Source organism: Pongo abelii, chromosome 1 (genome assembly GCF_028885655.2).
Source record: "Pongo abelii isolate AG06213 chromosome 1, NHGRI_mPonAbe1-v2.0_pri, whole genome shotgun sequence".
Taxonomy (NCBI): Eukaryota; Metazoa; Chordata; class Mammalia; order Primates; family Hominidae; genus Pongo; species Pongo abelii.
This window is the reverse complement of record NC_071985.2, coordinates 176,114,970-176,140,903: the sequence shown is the minus strand read 5'-3', so window position 1 is coordinate 176,140,903 and position 25,934 is coordinate 176,114,970. Positions and strand designations below refer to the sequence as shown.

The following is a 25,934-nucleotide window of genomic DNA, read 5'->3' as shown; positions in this document are numbered from 1 at the left end:
AAACATTGACTTTGCTTTCAATATATCAACTCCCAAAGTAGCTTTGCAAGAGTGAACTTCTAAGTGAATCATAGGTGGTTTTGCATGGCATGACATATTATTATGTGCTATTGCACTGATACAAAATGTGGCAACCTACACAGTGTGTTAGGTTCTTTAATCATAATATCTATTAACAAAATACACTTTCAAAATACCATATTAGCTTTCAATAACTGTCTAACTGACGTGTGGACTAAGACTAATTCTGAGGTAGCCTCAGAATCCATTTATGAGTGGAGAAAACTGTTTACCATTTTAATGGTTTTGACCATGCTGTTCAGAACTTAAAAAAGGAGCCCTTTGGGAATGGCCTTGCAGTCCTGTGTGTTTATAGAAAACTAAGAAAGTATCTGAAAATTGAACACATTTGTCAAGGAGTGACCTTAGAAATCATGTCTGGGTAACAAGGTGTACTTCTGTCTCCTAAGAAGGTTTGCTTCATCAGCTCCTCTTTCTTTCGATCAAATCAGATGTATTGAAATTCAAGTGCCAAAAGCCACTTCTAGTAAATGTAAGTGCATCTCTCTCAAAGTAGCTGCTGATGGAATCTGAAGTGATTTGGTGGCAATCCACATGCTGCAGCACAGGTGCAAACAGCACAGCCTCAGAAGTGAGTGCTACACATCTCTGGGCTTTGAATTTCACATCAGAAAGGGTGCGGGGTGCAGGGTGCAGGGTCCTTTCTGGCTAGACGAAAAGGGCTGCCTCTGATGTTATATCTCGATCAATCTTATTTCAAGCACTGCTTGTTTTTGCTTCTCAGTCTGGCTTCTCTGTGTGTTTGATTGGTGACCTCTTTAGATCTGCAGAGTGTAGGCAAATGCAGTGACATTTTGCTTAAAAGATTAAAGCATCTGGACCATGGCTCACTGAGAAATTATCAGGGTGGGCAGAATGTGTCCATCTCAAAATGTTGATGCTTTCAGAAACTAAATCCATGCTAAGTAGCACGGACCATGCCTCATTCTATCACCACCACCCATGCAGAACATATTATTAATAAAATAATATGATCAGTTCCCACTTCTCACCCCTACCCCTACCTCCCAGGATATGTCAAAGGTCATGCATCCATGAGAAAAGGCAAAGTAGAAACGTAGACACCAGGCAAAGGGACATGGTGCAGACACTGGTAATATAGCTCAGGCAAGGAGAAATAGTGCAAACATCAGGAATACAGTTCAGTGAAGGAGTGATGGTGCAAACATCAGCAATACAGCTCAGGCAAGGAGACATGGTGCAAACATTGAGGATGTGGCTTCAGAAGTGAAGAACAACCAAAAGGGAAAGCAGATAGCTTAAGGGTAAAGGAGATAAAAAGGACAGATACCTACCCAGACCTGCGCTATCTAGCTACCGGCCTGTGGACTTATATTATCACCACTGGGCTCCCCACTGGGCTCACCAAATGGATCACTGTTGGATGAGGCCTGTGATCCATCAGGCTAGAACACAAGAAGATAATACTTTTTTTTTCTCTTTTCAAGCATTGAAAATATAAGACAACTGGATATACTTTCATGCAGCACAAATAGTTATTGTAAAGGAGGATGCAACGGCATTTAGAGGATGCTACACCACAAATGTGGACTTGTAGTAACAATTTAATAAAAAGGGCAGTCCTTTTCAGCTGACTCATTTGAACACAAAAGAAAGCTCCTTTAGTAACCCCTTGAGAACTTATGAGATTGAGCCAGCATTCTTTTCTATGTAGGCTTCCTCATGCATTATCCATTTCAGTTACAGAGGTCTTAATTTTAAGGAAAAACACAAACAAATAACAAACTGGTCACTTACAGCTTCTTGCTCTTCGCTTTTGCTGGGACTTTCAAAGCCCTCTTCAAAAATGTCATCTGTGGTAGGATCACTGGCATGGGATGCAGATGATTTAGATGGAGAGCTCTGTCTAGGGGCTGGGGTTGGAGCTACACAGAGACCACAGAAAAAGAGACATCTTAAGTGCCTGGCTGCCATCAATGTATCCCAAAGAAACCTCAGGAATCTGCTTATATTCAAGTCAAATCTTAGGATTCCTCTTCCTATTTCCGGTGGAATCAGTTGAATATTTGAATTCTTTCTCTGTACGTATTGATCTTTCCTCTCACACATCTGACTTCAGGAAGGAGCTCGTCCACACTGATAGGTAAGGCAGTGGTTCCCAAAGGATGGTCCTTGGATAAGCAGCAGCAGTAGCATCTGGGGATTTGTTAGAAATGAAATTTTCTGACCCTACCCCAGATCTACTGAATCAGAGACTGTGTTTGAACAACCCGCTACAGGTTATTCTGATGCATGATCAAGCTGAGAACTACTGGGCTATGGTTTGCTTTCTTCTTTCTGTGTTTCATCAGAGGGCACGTTGTTGAGTGCCTTTCATGTGTCAAACACTGTTAGAAACTTTACAGACAATATCTCTCATCCCTATAAAACCTCTTTGAGGTAGAGGTTATCCTAATTTGACAGGTAAGGAAAGTGAAGTTTGCTAATTTGCTCGTGGAAACTGGTAGAACCAGATTCTGAATCCTGGCACATAGTAGGTATTCAATAAACACATGTTGAATAAAGAGTAAGTGTCTCAGTGATCTGGGAAAATGGATGTAGCTGATGGCAACTTCACAGCTGGTACTTGATTCTATAAGGAGAAAGGATATGCATTTTCTGGGTATGCATTTTCTGACCCACCCACGTCTCCTCTCATTTGTTTTAGAGGTTTAGAACAAATATGTCATTTGATACCACTCTTCTTTTAATAATTTCTAATTTGTCACTGAAAATACCAGTCACTGGCTAAGACCCAAGTGAGGGGGTGGCATGACTTGATTTAGTAGCTGAATTTTCCTAATGTTATAGAACTTAGAAATCAGACAGTGAATGATGATTGTAAAACTTAGTGCATACTTTTTACTCTGATGAATCTATATTTAGAAAAATAATGCTATTTCCTAACTTATTATTTATAATGTGCCAATGAGTTGGACACTGTGCTAGGCACTTCCCATCCATTATACACCCTAATACAAATACCTGCAAGTTGTTATTGTAACTTTTTTGTTTCCCAGATGGAGAAATTGCAGCTCAGGGAGGTGAGGTGACTTGCGAAGGGTTAACACAGCTATGAAACAGCAGCACTGGCATTTAACAGAGCTCTGTCTGACACTATCCAGTCCAACTGTGCTTTTCTGTTTCTATTTGAGGTTCACTTTTGATCCAACCAATCCTCTTCCCAAAACATTCTTAAGGGGATACTGATGGGTCAGAGGATATAAAGACTGGTTTTTCTAATTTTGTTCAAAATAAAACACTAAGTTTTTGGAAAAAAATTTGCAATGAAATCTGTTTTGTTTCAGGAGATGACTATGGAACAAACTATATTGAAAGTGGGTTTAAAGCTATATGCAAACACCCTGAAGGGTAGTAGATGTTTAATAAATATTAGCTTAATTAGATCCTGAATTGTATTTGAAGCGGACTTTTGCTTACTAAAGGCTGAGAACACAAGCTGAGTTGCCAGTTCCGGCAGGTATACTGCTCAGACTTACCTAATGAAATCAATGGAAAGCATAAACAGGAGTTTATTTATGCAGGTGTCTTAATCTTTAGAAGGCTTTATAGGATGCTTCTAATACTCTAAAGCAGTGGTTCTCAGTCTGGGGCAATTTCATCCTTAGGGTACATTTGGCAATGCTTGGAGTCATCTTTCTCGACACTAGAGGAAGGGGATATACGTTTCTCTCATAGAGTGATTAGAGGCCAGGGTTGCTGCTAAACATCCTACAATGCGACAGCCTCTGAAACAAAGAATTGTCTGGCCCAACATGTCAATAGTGCCGAGGTTGCCAACAATGCTCTAAAACATAATAGTAGCTAAGTGATCTCCATTTTGTTTATTTCATTCTCTATAACTTTTCCCAATGCCTCTCATGTGCCAGGCACTAAGCTAGCATTATGAGAAGTGTAGGAATGATGGAGACAGTTCCTGCCCTCAAAGAACTTAAACTCTCCTCTTTCATTTGTAGCTGGCACACAAGTCCATTGAAAGAGAGATGTTTGTTTTTAAAAAGATGCTTGCTTATTTATGCATGGCTGTCATTTCTTTAACATTTCATTTTTTATTCATTATTCCTCATTGAAACCCTGTGAGTCTGCGTAAATAGAGATGCTGCCACTATGTAGATCATATGGCCTGAGTGCAAGTGGGTTGTTTATACACGTTGAGGGCATTCATTTTCAGAATAGCATTCTGAACCTGGCTGAAATGGCACAATCTAATTGTATTAACATTAGGGGTTTTTTTTTTTTTTGACAGTTCAAAGTATTGGCCATGCAGTGATCCATATCACCTGTGACAGTAATGAAACCGCCAAACTCACTGTAGCATGAGCCTTTTCTTTCCTCTTATCAGGTGTCAAGGCACAGGCTGAGTCACCAGAACACCTTCCCTGAATTGTGTCAAACAAGTGTACATGTGCTCAAGTGTATCTGGATTCTGATTTGGCTGCACAGTCACTGTTTTCCAGATGTTCGCAGAAGAAACGTGAGCTGGAGGAGACTCACTGAAAGCTGGAACTAGAAGGATGCACACTGCTCATCCAAGCCAATTCACTTATTTTACCAATGATAAAAACTGAGTCTCAGAGAAGTCATACGCTTGCCCAAAGACACAGCTTGCGGTGGAGGAGTCAACACCAGAACTCTGGTCCAGGATTGCAAAAAACCACTTAACATGTGCTAATAATGAGGATAAAAGATACTTCATAATGTTTGAGTACATATATCATTGAATCCTTTTAATAACCCATTGCTTACACAGATGAGGAAACTGAGGCTCATAGAAATAAAGTGCTTTGCTCAAAGGCACAAAATTGGTCAGTAATAAATCTGATCTCCAGGTTCCTAGTCCAGAACTTTCTGCAGCACCATCTTTTTGTTCTCTTTAACTACCAGAAGCTTTAAGCCAAAATGAGGCTTCAACTATAAAAGCTATTTAAGACCTTATGGCTGCGTATCTCTGCCCTAAGTTTTCTTTTGATCCTTATTTTATATTCTAATGTTTAAAACTTGTTCCCCAAATTTTTAAAGTTTGCATTCATTTTTATTTCAATAAGCCACGCCAAAATCTGTGTGTCATAAGCTGTCTATACATAAATAAATGAATGAATGAATGAGCAAACTAACAAAATCTTAAGAGGCAGAGTAACATGGTGGAAAAATACCAGGCTTACATTCAATTCAATACCACTTTGTCTATTGTCTTCATCTTTGAGCCTCACTTTCAGCCTCACTTTCATTATCTGTCAAACAGGTCTAACAAAATTTGTCATTAAGTATTATTATAAGTCTAAAAATAAACATGGAACATATGAAGAAGGTTTGTATGTTATCAGTGGTACCTAAATTGGTAGCTCGTAGCAGTAGCAGTAGTAGTAATAGTAGTAGTAATAATATAAACAAAGAAGCCTGATTAATGCAAGTGAGTTGAGTTATTTGACCCCAGAAGCCCCGCCTCCAGACATGAGTTACGGCTCTCATTGGGTTTTATGTCTTAAGTGAGGGGCACTCACGTGAGTTGGTCGATGGTGTGGTAGAAGTCACAGGGGTCAAATTCAACTGGGAGATGTCAAAGTCATCACAGTCGTCTGTATCCTGTGCCACCCCGACTTTGTTGAAGTAACTGGAGAAGGCCTCTGAGGTACAGGTGAGGGAGGGCTGGTCGGGTTTGCGGGAGGGCACGGGAGGAGGCTGCGCCATCTGGAAATCCTTAAATGTTTCTTTCCCCATTTTCTGCCTGGGCTTGTCGGTCTGTGGACTTGACCTGGTGGAGTCACTCGTGCCTGGGACGGTGGCAAGGGGGGTGAGGGGACCTTGGAACATGGCAGCTGGCAAAGGCATAACAGTTTGTGTGGGCATGAAGGCTGCTGGCGGAAACTGCCCGGCCACAGTTGGCCAGGGCTGCTGAGTGGCAGGGAAGAGACCTGGCTGGCCCCATGCGATGGGCTGAGCCCCTGGCATCACCTGAGCGACTGGTGGCTGGGCACCCATGACCATCTGCTGTTGGACGAGGGGCTGCTGGCCCCAGAAGGACGGGAGGACAGTGCCCATTGCAACGTAACCTGGGAGAATGAAAAAGGAGAGTCAGGTGCTTCCCTGGTGTCCTGGGAAAGAAAGATGCATGGACTCAGGTAATTGACAGAAATGTATCAAGCACCAACTAAGTGCCAGACTGTGTGCCAGGGACTGGGGATGCCAAGATGAACAAGATAAAAGTCCTTGCTGTCATGGAGCCTATATCCTAGAGAAGTGGTCAGGGAAAGCCTCTCTGAGGAGATGATCTGTAAGCAAAAACCAGAGTGCTAATAATCACATTTCTGTAGTTGTTAAAAGTTTCTAAAGTCTCATAGCCTCAGAAGCTGTGTGTCTCAGGGACAGGTCGGAAGGATGGAAGGCAGGCCATGCTGAGTTTTCTCCTTGCCTCCTCTTCCTGCTGCACTTAGGACCCTCTCAATTGCGTAAGCTCTCTAAGAGTCTGACTCTTTGTTTTAAAACCAGGTTGTAATACCTTCCTTCACAGGCCTGAGGCAGTGTGCAAAGTGAGTAAGAATCTGAATGTTGGAGTTTTAGAGACTTAGGTTAAAATTCAAACGGCCACTTCTTATCTATGTAATTTGGGGAGAAGTTCTTAAATATGTCTAAGGCTCCATGACCTTCTTTGTAAAATGAGTATAAACACCTTCTATCTCGCTGAGTTGATTTGAAGATTGAGAGTACATATTTAATATGTGCAGTATTGTACCTGACACAGGATCAACATTCAGTAAATGTTAGTTACTAGTATGGTTTGGATTAGATAGAGCCTAGAAAGTTACTTATTACTTGCTTGATATACAAAAGACATGTAATAAATGGTAGCTGGAGGTATTATGCATGATTTCTGTATTATTATTATTCCAATTTTAGAGAATAAAAAAATTGGGCCAGATGTGGTGGCTTATGCTTGTAATCCTAACACTTTGGGAGGTCCAGGTGGGAGGATTGCATGAGGCTTGGAGTTTGAGACTAGCCTTAGCAACATAGCAAGACCTCTTCTCTACCAAAAATTTTAAAAAATTAGTCAGGAATGGTGGCACATGCTCAGAGTCCCATAGTCTCGGCACTCAGGAGGCTGAGGTGGGAGGATCCCCTGAGCCCAAGAGTTTGAAGCACTGAGCTATGATCACCCCACTGCACTCCCACCTGGGTAATACAGTGAGACAGTTGCCTCTAAAAAAAAAAAAAAAAAAAAAAGAAAAAAAATGAAGGTTATTGTCCACTCAGGGGCACCTCATACATCAGTACAGGTTACACACTGCAAAACCCCACAGCCTGTACTCACATGTAGTACCATGATAATTGTTCAAGCATATTCTTTTTAGGTAAGACATATACATTTTAATAGGAGCACAGCGACACTTGTTACCATAATAATACTAACATAGTAGTAACAGCAACAAGCTCTACTTATTAAATGCCTACAACATGCCACCTACACTAGTAGGTGTTTTATGTCTTCAGGAAATCCTGGCAGGGTAGGTATTATTATCTCTATTTTAGGGATGAAGAAATTGGTACTCAAGGAAAAGCAACCTGCTCAGGGTCATACAGGTTGCATGAAGTAGGAGCAGGATCAAACTGAGGTTGTCTGTCCCCCCAAAGCCAGGGTTCCTTCATTGTGCCACACACTGCCTCACCCAAATGGCTAAGACCAATTTCTGATCTTTGCAGTTAATAGACCTTGCCTTCTATTTGATTGTATTAGGATACTGCAGGCATGCAGGAAACTCCCATGTGCTTCCAGGGGTCCCCACCCTTCTCAGGGGGTACAATGGCCACCTCTATGTGCAGTTGAGCCTGAGAGACAAGTTCCCAGGCTGGGCAGAGCAGAGAACAGAGAAGCTAGCTTTGCCTGGCCTCTCAAAACAAGCCTTTCCATGGCTGTCAGTAGGAATGTACTGATGCAGTGTAGTGAGACCAGGAGAAAAAGAGGAATGGATGCAGAGTATTCTAGCAACTTCCAAAGGGACAATGGGTGGGCGTTACGGCATTGATGACATTATGAGTCATCTCACTGACTCTTGTGAGCCCAGATGAGCCCAGAGAGATCGAATGCAGGGTGCCTCACTCCATGCTCCAGTCACAGATATACCCGCCTTCAACTGACTGATACAGGCTAGAGCCAACATTCAAGTCCTGGTCATTTTCCTTGCAAGGTGCCCATTTCCTCTATGCCGTGCTTCCCTAAGAGGAGGCTCCAGAGAGGCACCAACAGGACACCTGGGCTTCTTGCTGATTAATCTCGCAGTGTTAAACACTTCTGTGGAATAAAACAGTGATGTCAACAAACAAAATGGAGAATATCTTGTAAGACCACTTTGTCCAACTGCACTGAAACAAGAGGGGTGAAGAGGCCCTGGAGCTGAAATTTCAAATGTGAACCTTGCTTAGCTTGCCTTGCCCGTGGCATAATAATGTAGTGGCTTAAATCTACCAACAGATGAACAATCCAGCAACTCCGTCTTGTTTTCTGGTTTACTTTGATATAGCCCAGTGGTTCTCAGTGGGAGTGCTACTGCCCCCTAGGGGTGGCTAGAAAATTTGTGGGGTGTGTTTTGGTTGTCACAAGAGGAGGGGGTGGCACTACTGGCATTTAGGAGGCCCAAGCATTGACAGTAGACATCCTATTATGTCTGAGACCAATGCGTATGACAAAGCATTATTCCACATCCTGTTTATGATCATTTGCACCTGGAATCGACTTTGAATTACATGGAAATTCAGTTATCTTTGCATTTGATTTTAATGCATTTAATTTTCCAGGAATTCAACAACTGTGCGCAGGAGGGAAGACTGTATTTTTGGTTTGGAACACTGTCAAAAGGTGTTCACTATTTTGGAAAATGGCAGTCCCTGACATCCCTGACAGAAGCGCTTCTCATGGTAGTGTAGCCACATGACACTTCTGTATTAGCCTGGACTTACAGCTGTGGCTTTCAGTAGTGATTCTACTTACAGGTATATACATTTGACTCTTATGTCTTCTAGTGTGCTCACGCCTGAGTATTTCCTTGTTTAAATACATATATTTTTATTACAAATTCTCTTTCTTTTCTTTCTGCCTTATATTACAGTTAGAGAATTATATTCATTTTGAAAAATTGTGTAGCTAGACTACATTATCTATGAAATTCATTTCAAGGTGTGAAAGGAGGTATTGCAAATATTTGTAATAAGAAGGGGGTGCTGGGTCTGCAGGTGGAGATCTACCCACGGATTCAATCACCCAAGACCTGATGCCCATTTTGGTGAATGAGTGGATGTTTTCACTCTCTTGACATCAGCCTATTTTTGGCTTTGCTTTTATTCCACCCTCCTTGCTTCCATGAAGGACTGTTTTTAAATGCATATATGGTACTTCATTGTCTTGAGTATAAGGCTCAGACGTCTTAGCTTGGCTATGCGTCCTTGGGGGTCAGCTCCTTCCACCTCTTCATCACTATCTTCAATCCATATCCTCACTGCACCTTGCCCTCCAGCAGTTGCAAACAAACAAAACCCAACCTGCTGTCTCTTGTCTCTGCTGGCCCATCTGCCTGGAAAGCCATCCCCCTGCTTCTGTGCATGTCTAACCCTGATTTGCTCTTGGAGACATGGTTCACTATCACCTCTGCTGGACGGCTTCTTGCTCCTGTCAGCACCACTGGTTCTTCTCTGGGCTTCCACAGTCCCCTGTGCTCACCTCTATCATGACACTTGTCACACTGCCATGCAATTGCCTGGTTATTCTATCTTCCCTGAGGAGACTGGAAACCACCTGCTGGCAGGAACTCTTTATTCTCTCTCTCTCTCCACTCTGCCTAGCATGGTTTGGGACTGGAGAAAGGCCCTATATAAAGGTAAATGAGTCCTAGTCAATACATTCACTGCATTTTTCCCAGTGTCTAATTAAACCCACAATGCATAAGTGCTGTGATCTCTGATGATTCTACTGTTGGTGGCAGGTTTTTTTCCCCTCCCATCTTTTATTTTTTTTTCCACAAGGAGCTAACAGATGGGCTGTGCACACTTTTCTGGAGAGAGCTATTAGCATGTCTCTCTGGCTTCATGCCATCTGCTCCAGACCAAAGTACAATATTCAAAAGAAAAAAGGCAGCACAGGGTAATCGGGTATCATGTTTAGGAGCCTGCAGGTCCCACTCACTTTTCCTAGGGGGTCCCTGCAGCCTGGCTCTCCTCGGCCTGTGAGTTAAGGCTGTCTGGCCACATGGTCTTGTGCATGAGCGAAGGGACATGTGAGCAGCAGGACACTGGTGGCACTGGACACAGGGAGCCACTTGGTGGCTGCCACTGCAGCCACTTAACAGCTTGTTAACTGTTTACTATTAATGCCCAATAGTGGAGGGAGGAGGTACAAAGGAGCGTCTGTTTATGCCATGAAGTTCAGAGCAATCATAAATCTCCTTGCTGTGGAGTGAAAGGGAACACCTGCCTTGCTGCCTTACAGTTAGGTTCTTAAAAAGTGTTGAAAATGGTGATTTATAGCCAGATGCTGACACCTGGGGATACCCCCATTATTTGACAAAAGAAAAAAAAGCAGACTGAAATATAAGAAAAGCACTAAAAACGAAGGAACTCCTCCAACATTTATACAGAACTTTTGTGATATCTCTTATCTACATTATCTCATTTGATGGATTCATTCATTCAAAAATACCTCCACTAGGTGCCAATCACTGCTTTAGTGTGTGGAGACAAAACAAAGAACAAAACAGTTACCAAAAAAAAAAAGTTCTCACCCTGTGGAGCTTACATTTTTGTAAAGTTGACCCTTTCCACAAGCCTCTGGGGTAAGTGTGATGGCTATCTCTTTAATTTGTATAGCAGAAATTGCAACTCCATGAGGGAAAGATTTGATGCAGCTACACACCGTATGAATAGCAGATCCAAGGCTCCTGAAGAACCATGTAGCAAACATCTGTTGAGTGCTTACTGATGGAAGCACTGCCAGGAACTCTTGTACATATTTTACAACCTGCATTTACTCATGCAATCCTTAGAAAAACTCTATGAGGTAGAATTATGATCATCCCCATTAAAATGGGGTAAGTTCCCCGAGGCTCAGAAGATATTTATCTGAGTATGGTGCAGCTGGCTAGTGGCAGAGCCTGTATTCACACATGGTACATTCTCCAGGCCACCCATTCTCCTGCTGTCTGCTATGAGCAGTCAAGAGGCTGAAGACCTAAACTTTATTACAGACACGAATTTCCAGGTAAAGGAAAAAATATAGGTAGAACAGGACATATATTCATCTACTGTAGAAATCAGAATAATCATAATAATACAGCATATTCTACACTAAATATTGATGATGTGCCAGCATTTTTCAGCATGTAGTGATACCACTTCTGCAGTTGCAGTTAATGTAGTGATTCATTTAATTCTCATGATATTGTTGCAAAGTAAGTATTATTTTACACTCAGTTATAAAGATGAAGAAACTCTGACTCTGACAGGTCAAGTAATTTGCCCAGGAGTCTAAAGCTTAGAAATAAATGGCTGAATCAGGATTCAAACCTGGCCCATCAGATTCAAAAGCCCCCAGGAGCCAGTCCATCCATTGTATCACATACTCCAGTTCACTTCCCTGTCTCCTTATCACTGGCTGGACAATTAGTCACAAGGAGATCGGGATTCAATAGCTGCAGAAATTTTTATGGCCAGTTAAGGGAGAAATAGGGCACATAGTTTAACACCAACTGAAGCCAGTTTTGTCATATTAACTAGAGTCAGAAAGCAAAAACATGCTAATTGAAATTAATTTTAGACTCGTGTTCTAAAAGTTGAAATCTTGGAGGTAATCTATCAAAATTTTAGCAGCTAAAGAAAGGAAATCTGGATATGTGGAAGTGGCTTGTCCATAGCTTCCAATGTGGCTGGTTAAGTAGCAAGACTAAAACCCAGGTCTTCCAAGTCCCTAATCTGGTACAGGTTTGGGACAGGGCCCAGAGCAGTGCTGTGACTGACCCAGTGATATGGTTTGGCTGTGTCCCCACCCAAATCTCACCTTGAATTATAATAATCCCCATGTGGAGATAAATGAATCATGGGGGTGGTTTTCCCCACACCGTTCTCATGGTAGTGAATAAGTCTCATGAGATCTGATGGTTTTATAAAGGGGAGTTCCCCTGAACACAAGCCCTCTTGTCTGCCACCATGTAAGACATTCCTTTGCTCCTCCTTTTTCTTCCACCATGACTGTGAGGCCTACCCAGCCATGTGGAATGGTGAGTCCATTAAAACTCCTTCCTTTGTAAATTACCCGGTGTCAGGTATGTCTTTATCAGCAGCGTGAGAATGGACTAATACACCCAGGCAGGTCCTCAGCATGTTTTTAATCAAATGTTAGGGCTGGAAGAGATATAAAATTGCATCTAGTCCCACCTTCTGAATTATAGAGAAGGGAATGGAGACTTGGGGGACCAAGTCATTCCTCTGCCTGGAGTACCCTGAACTCTGATGCCTACTTGAGACTTTCCTGTCCCTGCTAGTCCTGTCACACATCACCTAGGCAAGAGCCCCTCATGACTACAGGGGCTCCACTTACACCTGCCCTCTGCCTGCACTCAAAAGCCCCCATGCTCTGGTCTGCATTTTCTTTTGTCCCTATCACTTCTCATTTTTAAATATATTACGCAAATTACTTCTTTTTATGTTATTTCCTATCTTCCCAGTAAAAGGTAGGCTCTCTGTCTGTTGTGTGGACTAGCACATCCCAAGCACCTACACAGGACCTGGCATATAGAGGGCACCTGGTGAGCATTTTTGAAATGAACATGCCTGCAAATTTGTAAGTTTGGAGCCATCATCTGTCCCAGCATACCCTTTACAGATAAAACAATGAGGACAAAGCATGGGCACTCTGAACACAAGACTCAAGCATAGAAGGGTGGTGCATTTCTGATGGAAAACTCTTACTCTTATTTAAAATGGCATGTGCTATTATACTAGTCCCATGGATATTTTCATATCTATTTTAGGTAAGGAAAACTAGTCATCATCACTATCCCTTTTTAAAGATTAGATTGGGAAACTTCACAATTGAATACATTTCTAGGCAATCTGCAGTCTAAACTGTAAGTTAGATCCAAGGGTTACCAACCTCTATTGCTTCTAAAAGTTCATAATGATCCCTTAGCTCATGAGTAATAACCGTAACTATTTTAGAACAGGGTATGCATTTTTAATTTACTTTGAATAAAAGCACAGTTTATATTTGGTGGCAAGAATTTGCTTCTAACAGTATGTAATTAAAAGTAATTATGGAAAAAAATGCAAGAAGATTGGTATTCTAAAATATTCAAACAACTCTATTTGCCATTTATAAGAATAAAGGCAAGAAAGATAAAGCCACAGATTTCGAATACATAGTTAAAGAAAACCACAAAACCCTTTAAGGCTCCCATGTATGTGAAAAACAGAACTAAACTACCTTTGGCTATTTGCAAGTACAGTGGCCTGGCCACATGGAACGACTCATGCCATGGAAACAAGGTAAGATTGCTGGGCTCCATCCATTTGTAACTCACCTGCAATACTGCCACTATATATTTTTTTACCTTGTTGTAAAAGTAGTAAATACATTTAAAGACTATTTGAAAAACAGAACACATACTTTCTAACTCACCAGGAGTCTCATTACTCTCACAACTCACAGTTAGCAGTTTGTTATTGTCCCATAGGGTGCTCCCCATTTTGTCTGGGGACCTTCCCTTTCCTTGAGTCAGCACCAAGTAAGGCAGATCCCTTCTATCCATCAGGTCTCAAGAAGTCTATAGAAAGCTAACTCCATGTCCTCCCCTGCTTATTGCTTTCTCTCCTGGCAGAGGTGGAAGAGTGGAAATAGACCTGGGCTAATTGCACAGCTGTGTATATGCCATGTCCCAAAAGCTGCACACCTGAGTAACATAGAATCTTGAGCTCTCTGGGTGAAAGACATCAGTGAATTCCAGGCCAGTAACATCCCAAAGCTCTGGACCCCAACACCACCTCCTCCTCTAAATATCTTCTCAATGTCACCTGAAGAGTCACAGGAGAGAACAGCGGTGTTTTATCATCATTTGGTGGCTGGCTCTGTAAACTCTTTCTCTCTCTTAATGAGTGAAGGCCAAAGGATGGGAAGCTGGTGGAAGAGGGCTTACCTGAGGGTACAGCAGCAGTGCCGAAAGGTACAGAACTAAACACATCTGCACTCGCTGGAAGGGTCTGAGATGAAGATGGGATAAAGGCATCACCTGGAGTTGCAGGAGTCTGCCAGACAGAGAGAGGCAGAGGACACATGAGACTTGGCTTAGCAGTCGTCAAGGCTGGGAGGTAGCAGATGCAGGAATTAAGGTGCAGGGGAAGGGGTCCACAGTTCAAGCCACTTATGGGGTGTGCAGCCCATATGCTGGTTACATACACTTTATCTATATGGGAAATGACACCTCCAGAGCTACTGTGAGGATTAAGTGAGATTATGTATTTAAATTATCTTACATTACTTAAATTTTTAGCACCGTGCATAGGCATATAGTAGGTGCTTGGCAAATAATGGCCAGTATCCTAATGATTTAGTTTGAGCCCCTACTCCCTGGAGGGTGTTTTCAGGTATCAAATTTTCCGTAATATTTGGCATTCACCCTATAGAGGTGGCCAATTCAAACTGAAATACCCCACTCAAGACCTACTGTGTGCCCAGCTGAGTGGTTGCAATTTAATACACGGTCAATGAGCAGTTGTTGACTAAATCAACAAATAAAATTCAGCAAGTGCTGCACAGACCCTTGTATCCTGGTGCCCGCCCCTGCACCCCCCGCCCCCACCCCAGATTTTGCCTGAATCTTCATTTGCAAAAAGAAGTAAATATTTTCAAGAAGACAACAAGAAACAATGCTTGTACCACTGAAAATTCTACAGGGCCTAGTCCGTGCTGGAATTCCAAAAAGGTCTGCTGCATGGACTGGTGGGCAAGATGGGGGATACAGAAATGAAAACATCAGTACTCATAATTTTGTATATGTCCACACCCATTTATAGCAGGCTTTTGCCTACAGAGTATAAATCTGTTCGATGCTGTAATATCCTTTTTTTTCCCCTTGGAATAGGCTGGGGCAAGCAATTAATCCTGAAATCATGGCAATTAGACAAGGCCATTTTTAGACTAGCAGCTTGCAGGACGAATGGCATTGTTCTGAGGATTATTAAATACCCATTTGGACTGCGCTTGGGTTCAGGGCCAGAAACACAGCCATGAGCTGCTGTGTTAAGCACTTTTAAACACAGTCAGCGCTGTTCTTTTTTTTCCCCTTTGTGACCTTAGGTGAGTCACATGTCCTTTCTGGGACTCAGTTTGCTCATCTGTAAAATGAAGGGGATAAGGTTAGAAGATCTCTTCAACCCTTTCTAGCTGCATAGCCCTGCAGTTCTGCAACTCCAAGTTCCCAGGAAGAAGCTTTTAGCCCAGGATAAAGGGGAGAATGACAATCGCTAGAGCCATCCAGCTTCTTTGGGGACAGAGGCTGCGGTCCCCTCCCTCAAGGCTGCCTTGGACATCAGGTGTTGGCAGCAGGGCAGCTGTGCCTAGATTCCCTGGTGGCAGCAGTGGGCAGCAGTGTCTTGTGCCATCTGTCCTCAGTGGTGAGGTTACAGCCTTTTCTCTGTGAGGCACATCTTGCCAATGAACCATAGCACCATCCCTTGGTTTGCACAACTGCGCAGTGCCCAGAGGAGCTGTCCCCTCCCGGCAGCTTCAGCTGGTGCAGCTGCGGCTGACTGCTCTCTGCCCTCCTCCGGGAATGGGCAGGGGAGGGGCTGGAGGGGCCATCTCTGCTCTTTTCTTTGCAGTAGTGGTAGAGTTGCTTTTGAATGCATCCCGCACTGGGATTCTATTTTGCTTTGGTGTTAATTCTGTTCCCTTCTTTTCGTTTTTAAATTAGGTTCTCCCTGCAATCTCTGTCCTTCTGTAAGCACTGACTGAGGTACCCTGGCTGAAGCTGTGGCTGGGAATCCAGAGCTTCTTGAGAAGCTCAGTGAGGCCCAGGTCTTGGTCTGCAAAGCTGAAGGGCAGGCTGGAAGGGAGGGAAGAAACAAAAAGGAGGGAGAGAGAAAAGAAAGAGGGAAAGGAGAGAATGGGCAGAGCAGGGTGTGGGGAGAAGATCCTTCCTTTACTGGGCTGACCACCTACGCTGTACTGGGCTTGGGGCAGGTGCTGACAAATGCCTCATCATATGTGCTGTCCCGAGTTTCCTGCCTACAATCCCAACCAGACAATGTGCTCCTTGTAGTCAGGAACCACATCTCTTTCGGGCCTCTCTTCTCAGACCACAGCAGAACAGCAAGCACCCAGGCAAGTCCTGTCATTGCTAAATGCATGGTCTCATTTATTTCTCAAAACAGAGGCATATATCTACTTCCCCTTTATAAACAGCTAAGCAAATTAAGGATCAGAATGACTAGTTAGTTTGTCCAAGTCACAAAGCTTGAAAGAGTCAACGCTGAAATCCACCAGCAGGCCTCTTTCACTCAAAGCCCATATTCTGGCCACTGAGGGGATGTGGAAAGAAAGGAAAGGGGTGCAGGGTTCAGACAGCAATGCATACTTACGGGGGGAGAGGTTATATCAGGGGGTGTGGACATGTCCCCAAAAAGTTCTAATTGGGTCACAGCCTGTAAAGACAAAAAGGTAATCACGTGACTACAAAGAAAGCTGGTGCTGCTAGGCCCTGCTTTACACACAGTATGGTATGGGGATACACATTTCTGTTTTTCATCATTTCTAGATAAACCATAATCCTAGTGGGTCATTATTATACCTCAGGATCCCAAAGGCAACATTTTGAATGCAGCCAGAATCAATTCTTGCTTCCTTGCATCTGGCTGTTTATCCAGGCTTGGTCAAGACTGCCCATTAATCACTTCCCATAAGCAGTAATAACATTACTTCACACTTATTTACCATCAAATGCCAGCAATGTCTATCTTTTCTAGGACATAAAGGCAGGGAGGCAATCCCATCATTGGTTTTTCTCTCATGAGTGTATCCGCACATACAACTTGCCTTCTATGTGTAAGTATGGACATGACTTCATGGTCACGTCAGTAAGGGCTCCCAATAGCATTTACCCTGAGAGGTAGGAATCATCATCCCCATTTTTACAAATAAATAAACTAAGTCTCAGGGATGTGACATCAAGGTCATCCAGGCCAGGATTTAAATTTTCTGAATACAGAGAATGCAGTCAAACAGCACTCTCTGAAAGAGTCCATCTTTAGGATAATAAATGTGGTTGCAGGAAAAGAAAACATTTCATTTAATACCAGGAAAGGCATCAAAAACAACCCAGTGTATACGCCATTAATCACTCCTAGGAACTCCATCACTGCAGACACTGCAACATTTATCTCCCCATCCATCATATGAGAGTGTCTGAGCAAGGCCAGCCACAGCAGCTAAAGAAACCCTTTAAGATACACTTAGAAATTAATCTGCATAAACTGCCAGATTCACAGACTGTAGGGAGCCTATGGCTGACTTAATTATGACAAGTATGCAATCACATGCTTTGTACAAACCTGTCCATTGAGGAAAAACCACTTTTCCCTCATCTTCAGATCTTAAGTGATAGCTTCAAATTGGGGGAACCTAGACATACCACTTAGTAGAAGGGATGTGAAGAGTCTGACTGCCCTGCCACACAGGACTCCTGCACTCAAACCACTCTAACCAGGTCATGGCTGGATCTCTAGGTTCATTCAAAGAAGGTAATGTTCTTTCCTACTGGCAAGTGGGTGAGATTTGGGCTCTGGAAAAGGTCCCACACACCATGCCTGGGGGTGTGGAGTACTGATAAGATAAACCACAAGAGAAAGGAGCCCCAGGTCGGGGAGAGCCCCAGATGGGGAAGAACAAGGAATAATTGTTCTGAGGGATGGTTAATCACAAACAACCCAAGGGCACAACCACCTCATTTGCAGGTAGCCCCTCCAGCACAACCCTATAAAACTTCCCTCCAGTCCCTGCCTCTTTGCAGACAGCCCCTTCTCTGCCGTGCTGCCCACTGCAATCTTGCAATGTATTTTCATACTTTCTCTAATAAATCTACCTTTCTTTACCTACAAATGTCTTCATAAATTCCTTTACTTCCTGGACCACTGGCCCCAGATAGTAGCTACCCCCCAACAGGGAGTATATTTGGATTCTACCATTTTCAATATCTGCAGCTCCTCAGAATTACAGTTCCTTCATCTGGGCAATGGAGATGATAATATCTCCTTTGAAGATGTATTGACAATACTAATAGGAGAACTTTCTTTGATGTTTGGTTAAGCCTGGTTGAAAGAGCACAAAAGTCTCTTTTTGCTGAAAGGAGAGAAGCTTGGCTTTGTTAACTTACTTGCAGCTCTTCCTTCCCTTTCAGCTTTCAGATTGAATAACAGTGCCTGGCACGCAGTAGGGCCCTATAAGGACTGATTTTCTTTCCAGCTGCAACAACTGCTAGATGCTGGGCACTGTGCTATGTGCTGGGAACATAAAAATGACAAATGCCAACTCTCAGCCTGCAGAGAGTTTACAGACTGGTGGGGAGGACATCCAATCTGTAGATGCAAATAATCTCAGGTAATGCAGCAGAAATAGCAACAGGGGTCTCTAAGGGGTGCTGTGGGAGTAACTAGAATGAAAGTGATCTGGTTTGGCTGTGTCCCCACCCAAATCTCAACTTGAATTGTATCTCCCAGAATTCCCACGTGTTGTGGGAGGGACCCAAGGGGAGGTAATTGAATCATGGGGGCTGGTCTTTCCCATTCTGTTCTCATGATAGTGAATAAGTCTCACAAGATCTGATGGGTTTATCAGGGGTTTCCAATTTTGCTTCTTCCTCATTTTCCCTTGTTGCTGCCATGTAAGATGTGCCTTTTGCCTTCCACCATGAATTCTGAGGCCTCCCCAGCCATGTGGAATTGTGAGTCCAATTAAACCTCTTTTTCTTCCCACTCTCGGGTATGTCTTTATCAGCAGCATGAAAATGGACTAACACAGTAAAATTGTTACCAGTAGAGTGAGGTGTTGCTGAAAAGATACCCAAAAACGTGGAAGCGACTTTGGAACTGGGTAACAGGCAGAGGTTGGAACAGTATGAAGAAGAAGAAGACAGAAAAATGTGAGAAAGTTTGGAACTTCCTAGAGACTTGTTGAATGCCTTTGCCCAAAATGCTGATAGTGATATGGACAATAAAATTCAGGCTGAGGTGGTCTCAGATAGAAATGAGGAACTTGTTGGGAACCGGAGCAAAGATGACTCTTGCTATGTTTTAGCAAAGAGACCAGTGACATTTTGCCCCTGTCCTAGAGACTTGTGGAACTTTGAACTTGAGAGAGATAATTTAGGGTATCTGGTGGAAGAAATTTCCAAGCAGCAAAGCGTTCAATAGGTAACTTGGGTGCTGTTAAAGGCATTCAGTTTTCTAAGGGAAGCAGAACATAAAAGTTTGAAAAATTTGCAGCCTGACTACGTGATAGAAAAAAAAAAATTTCTGGGGAGAAATTGAAGCCAGCTGCAGAAATTTGCATAAGTAGCAAGGAGCCTAATGTTAATTCCCACAATCATGGGAAAAATGTCTCCAGGCCATGTCAGAGACCTTCATGGCATCCCCTCCCATCAAAGGCCTGGAGGCCCAGGAGGAAAAAGTGGTTTTGTGGACTGGCCCCAGGGTCCCTGTGCTGTGTACAGTCTGGGGACTTGGTGCCGTGTGTTCCAGCCACTCTAGCTGTGGCTGAAAGGGACCAATGTACAGCTCAGGCTGTGGCTTCTGAGGGTAGAAGCCCCAAGTCTTGGCAGCTTCCATGTGGTGTTGAGTCTACAGGTGCACAGAAGTCAAGAATTGAAGTTTGGGAACTTCCACCTAGATTTAAGATGATGTATGGAAATGCCTGGATGCCCAGGCAGAAGTTTGCTGCAGGAGCAGAGCCCTCAGGAAAACCCCTGCTAGGGCAGTGTAGAAGGGAAATGTGTGGTCAGAGCCTCCACACAGAGTCCTACTGGGGCTCTGCTTAGTGGAGCTGTGAGAAGAGGGCCACTGTCCTCCAGACCCAAGAATGGTAGATCCACTGATAGCTTGTACAATGAGCCTGGAAAAGCCTCAGACACTCAACACCTGCCCATGAAAGCAGCTGGGAGGGAGGCTGTACCCTGCAAAGCCACAGGGGTGGGGCTGCACAAGACCATGGGAACCCACCTCTTGCATCAGCGTGACCTGGATGTGAGACCTGGAGTCAAACAAGATCATTTTGGAGCTTTAAAATTTGACTGCCCCGCTGGATTTCAGACTTCCATGGGCCCTGTAACCCCTTTGTTTTGGCCAATTTCTCCCATTTGGAATAGCTGTAATTACTCAATACCTGATACCTAATTTCATTGTATCTAGGAAGTAACTAGCTTGCTTTTGATTTTACAGGTTCACAGGCAGAAGGGACTTGTCTTGTTTCAGATGAGACTTTGGACTGTGGACTTTTGTGTTAATGCTGAAATGAGTTAGGACTTTGGGGGACTGTTGGGAAGGCATGATTGGTTTTGAAATGTGAGGACATGAGATTTGGAGGGGCCAGGGGCAGAATGATACGGTTTGGCTGTGTCCCCACCCAAATCTCAACTTGAATTGTATCACCCAGAATTCCCACGTGTTGTGGGAGGGACCCGGGGAAGTTAATTCAATCATGGGGGCTGGTCTTTCCCAAGCTATTCTCATGATAGTGAGTAAGTCTCATGAGATCTGTTGGGTTTATCAGTGGTTTCTGCTTTTGCATCTTCCTCATTTTCTCTTGCTGCTGCCATGTGAGAAGTGCCCTTTGCCTTCTGCCTCTCCCCAGACAAGTGGAACTGTGAGTACAATTAAACCTCTTTTTCTTTCCAGTCTTGGGTATGCCTTTATCAGCAGCATGAAAACAGACTAATACAGAGGCCCAACCAGCTTTTGGCAAAGTTTAAGAAGGTTTTCTAAAGGAAATAGCCTAGAGCTGAATCCTGAAGGACAGGAGCCATGTGACCAAAAAGAGGAGACCATCCAGGCAGAGGAAACTGCTTAAAAATGGCCAGAGGCCCAGAACAGAGTAGGTAGGTGGTAATGGAAGCAGTTCACTGTTACCAACATGAAGGTGGGAGAGAGAAGGCCAGTGTGGTGGACAGGGGCAAGGTTGTGGTGGGAATTTCATACATTTCCCAGCCTTTTCCATCAATTCTTGGCTATTTTGGTTCTCTTTCATAGAGTAACAGCCCAGCAGCTGATGGGAATGAGGTGGACAGCACACAGGTGCTCTCCCAAATCTTGCTGGACTTGAAATGCTTTTCTTTGGTAATCCTTCTCTAGCACGTTAGCAATATTTTATATTATTTGGTGAAGCTATGCTAGTCTTTTAGACCCTCTTCCAAATTCATAAAAGGAATGACTTTATTTAATCAATTCAAATGAAGCTTCTGGGCTTCTTTGAGACTGCAACTCTATGCTTTTAAAATGGCCCACAACTATTTTCAGTGTTAGGAAAATATTAAAATGAAGTTATTAATTAAGTCACACAATTTACATTTCAAATGTGTTGAACTCATGGCATACTTTTACTAACATCATAAATATAATTTATTGGCTAATTTTCTCCTTAAGCACAACTTTTAAAATAACCTTCATACTTGAGATATAGACTTTCCTTTTGCCAGATGATTTTCACTCAAGGATTAAACGAGAAAAACATGCAGAGACATAAAACATAGATTGTTATTTCATTCCATTGGTTTGCTGTTTAAATAGAACCTTGAGTTAATTAAATTTTATAGAAAAAGGGGATTCTTGGGCCATAAAATTAAAAATAATCCTAATAACCATATGTGATCGAGAATCTGAAATAGTATCTATTTTCACAGGCCTCCTCCCCATGTTAACCCCAGTCCTTTTATTTGTAAGCTAATAAACCATGTTCCATCTGATAATACTGCTCTAATGAATCATTTTAAAAGCCTCAAGAGAATAAAACTAACAATTCACATTTGCAAAACACTTTATAGTTTGCAATACACTTTCAAATACATTATCATCATGTTTGATACTCACTGAGCCCCGTAAAGTCAACAGCATAGGCGCCATTGTCACTATCTATGTTTCACAGATGAGCTAGCTGAAGCTGAAGTTAAGTGACTCTCCTCTGATCAGTCAGCTAAAAGCAGCTGGGATGGACTTGACCCACACACCCACCAGCATCTTGTTCATCGATCCATCACTTTACCAAACCTTAGTTAGCCTTGCTAAATAGTGGAAGTCCAGCTCTACAACATTCTCTAACCAGAAATCTGGGTTGCTAGGAGGTCTGCCATGATGCACATCCATTTGAGGTCATTTGGAATGTCAGCTTGAGATGTCTATTTGCCAGAGAGTAAGGCCCTTCCATTACTGGCATTTCAAATGTCTCCTGGTAAAGAGAGATGTAGCTGGAGATGGCAGTTTTGCCCCTCTTTTTAGCCCCCTGGGCATTTTCCAGGGGTAAGAAGAGTGATATTGGAAGGTGTACAGGACAGTGAAGGAAAAGTAGCTTTGATATTTAGGGAGGTAGTCCCCCAGTATCTCCATCAGGCCTGTTCTCTCCCCAGTCATCCTTTGATATGAACAAGTGATGGTTTTTCAGTAATATCTAGTTCAAGATTAGTATACTGGTCCTTCCAACTAGATCACTGCAACTAGACCCCTAGGCCTTTCCCAGAGAGAAATTCTGAAGGCACCATTGATGGAGGCTGAGATGTTATGGCTGACCCCAAAAACAGCTTCTCAAGGCACCATTGATGGAGGCTGAGATGTCATGGCTGACCCCAAAAACAGCTTCTCACAGACCCATTCCCTATGTTTTGGCATCAGGAGTTCTGTGACCCTTCAGTGTGCAGACATGGGAGTTCCTACCTTGCATCAGCTACCAACAGCAAGGGCTACAGAGATAGGTAAGGCACATTCCTGTTCCTATTGTCATAAGCTGGCTGTTTTATGGAAACACAGACCCAGAGACACAATCAACGGAGGAGAGAAGCACAGGGGGTTATGAAAGAAGAGGCCATCTCAGGGTCTGACATGTGCTCCTCCTCCTACCTAGAACACTCATTCCTACTCCCACACATCCTTCAGGACACAAATTAGAAGGCTTTCTGTTTTGCTTCCTATGAAGTGGCTTCCTAACTCAATTTGTACCCTATTCCATTGCCCATGATACTCCCAGATCAGTGGTTCTCAACCTTGGATGCACATTGAGATCACCTGCGGAAAAATTACTGATGACTTGTTCCCACCCCTGAAGATTCAGAATTAATTGATTTGAGGTAAAACCTAGTCACTGGAACTTGGAAAGCTCTCCTAATGATTCTAATTTGATGCCAAGGTTGAAGATTTTTGTCCTAGAGGTTTCCCAATACTGTATTTAGGAGTGGTAATATTCATTGGCTTCTGTATCAATCAATTTGAACAGATGTCGACTGCAACCAATATATTTATACCAGGTTACATTGACTGAATAGCAACCTCGCCTGTTTTTTATTCCCAGGGGTGTACTTGGCACGTCCTGTTCATGTATCTGAATTCCTACTATATCATGTTATACTACATATACTACACTAAGCTAGGCGAGGCTCTACTGTCGTATCTTATCCCAGGCAATGTTGCACTATGTTACACTGTGAGCTTCTTTAGGGAAGCCCCTTTCCCCCATCTCTGGCATCTATTAGGATGCCTGGGACATGTTAGAGGTTTGAAAAATACTGCTGGATGAAAAGAAGGGGTGCCATCTCCTCTCCAACATACACTTTTGTTTACACACATACACACACACACGTGTACATACACTCTCACTATTTGCCCTCATGGCAGGGCCCACCAATAGTCTTCCTGGGGACATTTGAATAGGTACCTACTAGATCAGAGCAGGGCAGCAAATCTGCCATTCACGCAAGCTGGATGAAGAGAATATGGAATGCATGAGTATGAGCAGAACAACCTCATTTAACACAAACCTCAAGGCCTTACCTTCGTTGCCTCAAAAATCTCATCAAAGTCTGTGGGCAGGTTTCTGTTCTGTAACCACAAGGCATGACTGATGAGCATGAAATGAATGATGAGATAATGACATGAAACAGTTAACCAGAGAGGGCTGTAATTCTTACCGGGGTGGCTGCAGCAAACCGTTCTTCAAAATCCTCAAACGAATAGCCGTTCTGAAAGTGGAAGGGATGATGAATGAGGATGAAGTGAATGACACACAAATGACATGGATTTATGAGCTTAATGATGACAGTATCTATGGTTCACACTTCCATGGTCTCAGTAGGCAGGAGCTGTTTCCAATGTCTGTGAAAATCTTGGAATATGTTTCTAGCATAAGTAGATGATAAAACATGGGTCTGATTAGGAAATACAGCAATGGTAAGTTTGTAAGTTTAAAGTCCATCTTCTTGCAATTATAGACATTGCCCTGCAGTTACAGACATCAGCAGTGGCTATGGATAAGAACATGCTGTTTACACTCGAGATTTTTCTTTTAAAAGAACAGAATGTCATCTTGTGCTTTAGCCAAACTTTACAGCTGGTTTCCATGTGTTTTTATACATGTTGTCTTCTCTGCTTGAAATGCTCTTCCCCTTGGCCAGGCACTGTGGCTCACGCCTGTAATCCCAGCACTTTGGGAGGCCGAGGCAGGCAGATCACGAGGTCAGGAGATCGACACCAGCCTGGCCAACATAGTGAAACCCCGTCTTTACTAAAAATACAAAAAATTAGCCAGGCGTGGTGGCAGGCACCTGTAATCCCAGCTACTCAGGAAGCTGAGGCAGGAGAATCGCTTGAATCCAGTAGGCGGAGGTTGCAGTGAGCCGAGATCGTGCCATTGCACACTCCAGCCTGGGTGACAGAGCAGACTCCATTTCAAAAAAAAAAAAAAAAAAAAAAAAAGGAAAGAAATCCTCTTCCCCTCATCTCTGCAAGCTCAGTGCTCCCCAAATTCTTCAAACCCATCTCAAAAGCCACCTCCTCCATGAAGAGTCTCTCTGTCTTTTGAATTGAAATCCTCCTGGGTGTCCTCAGTACATTATCTATGTCTATTACACCATGAACTTCCTCAAGCAGCTAGTAGAGGGTCTCCCCCTGCAGCTGGTAGAGGGTCTGGCACATAGCAGCCCTCAAAAATACAGAAATGAATGCACGTCCTAGAAGTAGCTGGCAGTGGGAAACATGTAATTGCTTTGTTAACTTTGTATTTGATTGTTTATATCACACATTATAGGTATGTGTAATATATCATATACATGTATATTTTAATGGCCATGTTCTGGTCTATATGTATAAGCTAATTATTCTTTGGATGATTTCCAAATAGTAAAACATTAATATAAATCTGCTAATATGGACATTAAAATGGAGTTATTACGCATGAATAGTTTTGAGGAGAGCTTTTGGCAATGGAGGAGTGGGAAAACTATCACCCATAGCCTCATAGTACTGTGCTTTGTCAGAATTTGCTTTCACCCTGTCTATAGGACACGTGACTGTTACTTCCCTCAGCCCCAGTTACAGAGTGCAGAGCAGAGCAGAGTGGAAGAATCAACGTGCCCGGGCCCACTAAGGCAGAGCCTTCAGGTCAACCACCAACCACCTGTTTCCACCAGCCCGTGGTTCAACATGACTTAACTGTGGCTTCAATGAGAGGAAAAGCCACCACATCAAATAACCATAGACATTATTATTATTATTTGGCCAGAGGTGGGGAGAGGTGGTGAGACAATATTAGTCTAAGTGATCCTATAATCTAT

General features: G+C 43.1%; 1 protein-coding gene across 19 annotated transcripts in view; it reads right to left on the bottom strand.

Annotated features, from left to right (window-relative positions):
- Positions 1 to 25,934, bottom strand: part of DAB1 (DAB adaptor protein 1) — a 1,275,060-nt gene that overhangs the window by 19,352 nt on the left and 1,229,774 nt on the right. For 12 of the 19 annotated variants that reach the window (XM_054534040.2, XM_054534037.2, XM_054534022.2 and 9 more), the window contains 7 exons: positions 24,294 to 24,344; positions 24,157 to 24,204; positions 16,717 to 16,779; positions 14,274 to 14,382; positions 5,604 to 6,152; positions 1,840 to 1,967; positions 1,377 to 1,487 (listed from right to left, as the gene is read on the bottom strand). In XM_054534040.2, the coding sequence (XP_054390015.1) occupies positions 1,392 to 1,487; positions 1,840 to 1,967; positions 5,604 to 6,152; positions 14,274 to 14,382; positions 16,717 to 16,779; positions 24,157 to 24,204; positions 24,294 to 24,344 (1,044 nt within the window). In that variant the 3' untranslated portion in view covers positions 1,377 to 1,391. The remainder of the gene's footprint in view (positions 1 to 1,376; positions 1,488 to 1,839; positions 1,968 to 5,603; positions 6,153 to 14,273; positions 14,383 to 16,716; positions 16,780 to 24,156; positions 24,205 to 24,293; positions 24,345 to 25,934) is intronic. The other 7 variants (XM_054534096.2, XM_054534090.2, XM_024233402.3 and 4 more) reach the window with 3 other exon arrangements.